Below are 6,492 nucleotides of genomic sequence, written 5' to 3' on the forward strand. Positions count from 1 at the left end.
TGAATGTTGTGAGTTATCTCTCTTCCTTCTAGCACACAGAGAGGAAGCAAATTGTTGCATTTCCGATCAACTGTCGCATTAAAACATCAATGACAGATTAATAGATCTGGGGACCAGGGCTATTAAGAATCAGCGCTGAATCACTTCGGTTACACACACGCACCACGGCATGAAACATCAAGACACACCTGCCGGCACACAATGCTCTGCCACACTGTCGTGTGTGCATCTTTGGAACTGTGTTTTCATTGAAGGATGAAAGTGGGCTTGTAAAATGGGTTCATATGCCTTGGCCGTTATACGGTGACCATGAGAACACTGAGTGGGGCAAATTACTCCCAATTAGACGACTGCTCATACATTAATTTTCTATTTTTAACAGTCTTGGCAGCAAACACTGTGGGTGTAGAAGGCATCCTTTGAATTTATCCTACTACACAGTCCTAATAGTAAAAAGACTGAAAGACCATCGCCTGACCACTTTTTCCATACGGTTTTGTGCCAGGTTATGCATTTTTGTTTTACAGCCTTGGTAGACTCATTTCGCAATCTCTTCGCACAACTTGGTAGACGGAGATCTCCAATTGTCTGGGAGCTGAGACTATGGCCTTGGATACAAACCAAGTTTGTCTATGCCTGTCGTGAGCTTTACTTGTGCACTGTTCTTTTTGCCATAGAGAGCCAAAGTGAAACGTCACTTCCTGCTTTCTCCCTGTACCAGCGCTGCGAAAAGATATGAATGGCGGTGGACAGAGAATAAGTTTACTTTTTTGATCCCGCTTGAATTGTGCCACCGGGTGCCAACGCTAATTTTGTCAATTTAAAACATAACTTTGCATGTCAAGAAAGTCGCAGTTTGTCGCCAAACTGTTGCACTAGAAGTTATAAATCAGAAAAACTACGATACATTGTCGCCTAAGTGACGTCACTTTCTCTATCAGCAAAGCTGAAGACCGGCGACATGCCACGAGCTTCCACGAGCTATGTAGTTTTTATACGAAACGAACCCCTACGTTTCAGTTTGATGACAAACTGTGACTTTCTTGACATGCAAAGTTATGTTTTAAATGGACAAAATTAGCGTTAGCACCCCGTGGCACAATTCAAACGGGATCAAAAAAGTAACCTTATTCTCCGTCCACCGCCATTCATATTTTTCGCAGCACTACAGGGAGAAAGCAGGAAGTGACGTTTCACTTTGGCTCTCTATGGAGAGTGTGGAGACTATGGAGACAGCTCCCCTTCCACCACATGTCATCTTGCCGGTTTTGTGACCAATGGACCATATTTTTTTACTAATCATGGGCCCAAAATGTTAATTCAGGAAGAAAAATAAGCTAACCCGCACCACGCTCTTTAAAGCATGCTAATTCAACTAATTAGTCTACTAATCTTGTGTACTGCCTGTGATTTCATTTAGTTTTAGTTATTTCTCACAGTCATTTTGTCCAGCCCATACGGTATTACATCCAAAATTGCACACAACTTTAGAACTGGAGTAGCAGTGCTTTCTCTCATTGCCAGTGTTGGGCAAGTTACTTTCAAAATGTAATATACTACATATTACTAGTTACTTTCATTTGAAAGTAATACGTTACTTTACAATATTACTTTCTGTGTAGTAACTCCTTACTTATTACACTACTTTTGTATTACTTTTACCAAAACAACAGCAGCAGCAGAATGACATTGCCGCCCCGGAAACATCCCGAAAAATTATTTCAACCGCCTTGAAATCAGTGTAAACCATCCAAAATTCTAAATTTTATTATTTTCCTTTGTTATTGTCATCTATAGTGGGGTTTTTTGGCATAAAAACACAGTTTGATTAGGAAACGATTGTATCTTTTTTAAATATGTGCTTTGATTGAATAAAATGTAATTTGTAACTTGAGTTACTTGACAAAGTAACTGGTATAATATTACTGAAATCCTATAAGTAATAAGTTATATTACTGAGTTACTGCTAAAAGTAATATATTACATGTAATATGTTACTTTTGTAATGAGTTACCCCAACACTGCTCAATGCCCATGCCACACAGGTTCTATGAGTGGATGTGAAGCCAGCATATAGTGCCACTCGAGATCATTGAGTTAATTGTACCATGCATCATAGCCAGGATTAGAAGCAGTGGCACCATTATAGCCTCATATATATCTTATGGATAACTTATTCACGCCAAGGACCCCTAAACTGACACAAATTAGATCACTGCCCCCATTTGATAAGATTTTGTCCCAGCAGGGTCCCCCATCTGATAAGATCTTTGCTTAGATGTTTACAGAAAGTGCATGAAACCCATGACCAAAATAGCCCTATACATTCTGTCATTGTGTTAGGCTACTTATACATGGAATTAATATATTGAAAATAAAGTATTCCCATTTTTACTGCGGGACCCCCTGGAAGCCCCTCAATGACCCCCAGGGGGTCCCCGGACTGCATTTTGAGAACCACTGCGGTAGCTATATCGTTCAGTGAATCTCGCCCGAATATCCCCTGTCAGTTATAGCGACTTTCGCTTTAAAAATCAATGAGGTGTTACACATGAAACCCACATTGCAAAACTTGGATGATGGACCAGCAGTGATTCATTGTTTCCCTGTGTGCGCAGTAGTAGAAATGTTGTGTTGTGCAGTTTCGAAACCTTCTCACAATTGGCTCAGAAGTCAAAGGGATATCATCAGAGAAAGCGCTGATCGACCAGTCTGTTTTGCGCACGCATGGACTTGATCTGATTGCCACGGAAATACTTTTTACGCGCAGAGCAGAGCGCTTGGAGAGGTTGTTCCAGACAAGCGCACGCAGCGATCATTTTTCAAAGGAGAAGAGTTGTCAAGCCAACAGGTAGATATGTTTGCTTTCTAAAGTGCTCCGTCACTCTAAATAGGCTAATCATCGATGATATGGCTTTGTTTGCGGCGTAAAAGTTATTTGATCGTCTTGCCATGCGTTACAATTTAATTCTAATTCTCAGCATTTTCATTGGTAAATTACAATTCCAGCGACATGAAGTGGGCTATGGCTACTTCAAAAAATACATTAATAATAACAACAACAACAACAACAACAACAATAATAATAATAATAATAATAATAATAATAATAATAATAATAATAATAATAATAATAATAATAATAACATAAATGAAATACTGAAATTGCTGAACAAATTACAGTTTGATCTGGTTTACGTACTGACTTCTGTGCCGCAGGTCTCCATAGCATGCAGAATGTGAATAATTTATTAAAGGAGAACTTGAGTCCCCAAAATATAATTATAAATGTCTAATGTTAAATGTCTATATCCTTTCATTAAACTGATTGAGAGATGTTTTTCCTCCCTGTAGCCTGTACTGAGGTGCAAGAGAGTCGACCCTGATTTACTGTCTCGCTCAGTCTTATCGAGAAAAGAAACACGAATTCAGATGTTTTTGTTTTGATTGTTTGCCATCAGGTGTTATAATGTCTCCTTCTTGTTCCTATATGAACACAGAATAAACTGCACTGTGAGCTGAGACACCTGAGAGGGCATGTGGCTTCTGGGGAAACTGCGTGGTTCTGGGGAGAGCAGTGGGAAGCAATCCCAGCAGGCACCAGAGAACATTCCTGTTTTTGCTTACGCCAATGTCCTCACTCCAGACAAGATCCCCGATTTCTTCATCCCTCCCAAACTCATTTGCTGTCCATCAGAACCCGAGTCCCGTACACCCGAGCCTCAGCGCCGCTCCACCCTGCGACCCTCCGCCTCTGACCACGCCATCTGTAGCCAAAGCCCCAGGGCTCGGAGCAATAAGAACCCGTGCAGTCCACGCCTCTTCTCCCGTCTGTCCGGGGACGCCCGCAGCCTCCAGAAGTCCGCCAATCGCCACATCATCCAGATCGAGAGCGTTGATGAGCCTGCGGGGGCCGGGCTTCTGGACAGAGGCAATGTTGAGGTCAACACCAACGCAGACCCCCAGTCACAGACCGCCATGTCTCTGCCCTATGTCTTCAAGGCACAGACCTCCTATGGCTTTTCCACCCTGATGGAGTCCCCCCACACCCGACGCAAGGAGAGCCTCTTCCACAGTGACCCCACCAGCCCTCTCACCTCCCCGAATGCCCAGAGGCGCACCCAAGGGGGAACCCACCTGGCCCCTGCCAACCGCAACCCCTACCGCTACTTCAGCGGTGGAGAGAGTGACACCTGTTCCTCAGCGGAGTCCTCCCCTTTCGCCTCCCCTCTCCTGTCCCGCTCGGCCTCTCTCCTCCGCTCCATCAGCCAGGAGACACAAGCTAAGGTGAGCTCTCTCCTTTCTTTGCCTCTAGAGATAAATGCTTTGGCCTTTACAAAATGATGCATGAGTGTGTTAACAAGACTGGGACAAAACCTACACTCTTAGAAGAAGTGGTCCGATATGGAGCCTTTAAGGGTTCTATAGCTTGGCACGTATTTGGAACCCTCAAATGGTTCTATGTAGAACCATTTCAGATGCTTCATTCAAAAGCACCCTTGGGGTTCTATATATAACCGTTTTGGGGTTCTATATAGAACCACTTTTTAAACATTATAGAACCCTTTGGGGTCCTAGTACCACTTTTTAAAAATAGAACCATTTTGGGTTCTATATAGAACCATTTTGGGTCCACCAATCAGTCGACACCTTAAGAAGAAGAAAGGTTCTTTGAAGGGTTCTTTGTTAGGGTTAGGGTAATTGGAAATTGTATAGAACCTTTTTAGACATGGGGTTCTTTGGCAAATTATATACAAACTTAAGTTTGATATAGAACCATAATGAACCTTATTTTCTAAGAGTGTATATGGCTGGCCCATGTATGGATGTGCCACGTGCCACGGCCGACCAATGGTGCTTCTCAGTCAGTCAGTCAGTCAGTCAGTCAGTCAGTCAGTCAGTCAGTCAGTCAGTCAGTGACAGACATTCATGTTTATAGGGCTGGCCCTGCTGTTGCAGTCCAGCCAAAAAAGAGTTTCCATGTGTTACATGTACCACGAGGCTGCATTGTGAATGTTCACGAGTCGCTTTTTCTTCTCCCCTCCAGGTGTCTCGTGCCAAGCGCTCCCTGGCGCGCCACAGTTCTCTCTCCGACGAATGCAGCTCCGCCGACAACAGCCCCAACACGCAGCGGCGGCGCCCGCGCTGCCCTCCCTCTCCCGCCTTCCGCTCGAGGGCCTATAATAGGGTCGCGGCGCCGCCGGACCTCGTGCAGCGCCAGCACACCGTCAACCTCCACAAGGGGGGGACACTGAGGCTGAGCACTCACTACGACGCCGAGGCCGCTCGGCTGCGGGTGCGGGTGCTCGCCGCCGAGGAACTCTACGACAGGCAGACGGACGTTAGGAGCATCAACTGCTGCGTGTCGCTCTACCTGAACCCCGGCAAGCAGCAGAAACAGAGGAGCACCATCGTCAAGAACAGCAGGAATCCAGTGTTCAACGAGGACTTCTTTTTCGACGCGCTGCCCCGGGCGCAGGTGAAGAGTCTGGCCATGAAGTTTAAGGTGGTGAACAAAGGGACCAGTCTGAAGAGAGACATCCTTCTGGGACAGAGGGAGGTGCCGCTCAGTGAGCTGCTGTCAGGCTTCTAGTGGCATGGCTCCTTAACAGCTCCGCATCTATAGTGGGCGCTTTCCTCTCTGGGCCTCTAGAGGGCGCTTTCCTCTCTGGGCCTTTTCATTAGCCTGGTAAAAAAATTAAATAAAAATAAAAATCCTGATAACGTGATCTGACATTCTGTTTCACTCTATCAGGACTTCTATAGCCGCACACATCGGTTTCAGTGGGCGGGAGTACTTGCCATGACAGACAGCTCCTTCAGCCGATCAGCGTTTCCAAATCCAAATCCACTCTGAAGAACGGTGAAAACGTCTTTTCCGCCCAGAAACTCTGGTGCATATACTCCTGTTATTGTTGAATTGTTATTGAGTCTATTTCTGCAATCACGGCACTTACGGCTGTGTTTACTCTACTAACGTTAACGCTCGCTGCGCCCGTTGCCACGGGAGACGCCATTAATGTACGCCACAGTCCCTGATTGGCCTGCTTACATACAGCCTCATGTCCGGGAATGGCTGGGGGCGGGTGAAGGTCCAGACGGATCCACGGAGCGAAACAGGATGTGAGGTCATGTGAAGAGGATGTTGTTGTTGTTGTTGTTGTTGTTTTTACCAGGCTACTTTTTCATCCCATTTCTGTACTGGACAGGTAAACGCATGCTGATGACATAAGGAAGCTGCGTCTTATACACCATGTAATGGCAATGTGTATACAATGGATGGAAAATGGAGGCCACTGAATTGCAGTGGAAGGCCTTATATCTAATTGACATTATTGGCTGTTGCTTTTGAGACATTGGAACCTATAGTATTTACATCCTTACCACTAACTTCTTCATGTGAGCAATAGTGGAGCTGTGGTCTTTCTTCATGTATTTTTCCTCAAAGCATTGCGATTACGAAAGGTGTTGTGTTGCCTTCTCTGATCATTG

The 6,492-nt window shown here is 45.0% G+C and overlaps 1 protein-coding gene across 1 annotated transcript; it reads left to right on the forward strand.

Moving 5' to 3' along the window:
- Window positions 1-3,537: 3,537 nt before the first annotated feature.
- Window positions 3,538-5,593, forward strand: LOC310797222 (C2 calcium-dependent domain-containing protein 4C-like; the record flags this gene model as incomplete). The annotated part of the gene is made up of 2 exons (XM_083659572.1): window positions 3,538-4,287; window positions 5,048-5,593. The coding sequence occupies 2 exons, from the start codon at window positions 3,538-3,540 to the stop codon at window positions 5,591-5,593; spliced, it is 1,296 nt and encodes a 431-aa protein (XP_083515698.1).
- Window positions 5,594-6,492: the final 899 nt, after the last annotated feature.

The sequence above is a fragment of the Poromitra crassiceps genome, assembly GCF_964638095.1.
Source record: "Poromitra crassiceps genome assembly, chromosome: 23".
In the NCBI taxonomy this organism is placed as follows: domain Eukaryota; kingdom Metazoa; phylum Chordata; class Actinopteri; order Beryciformes; family Melamphaidae; genus Poromitra; species Poromitra crassiceps.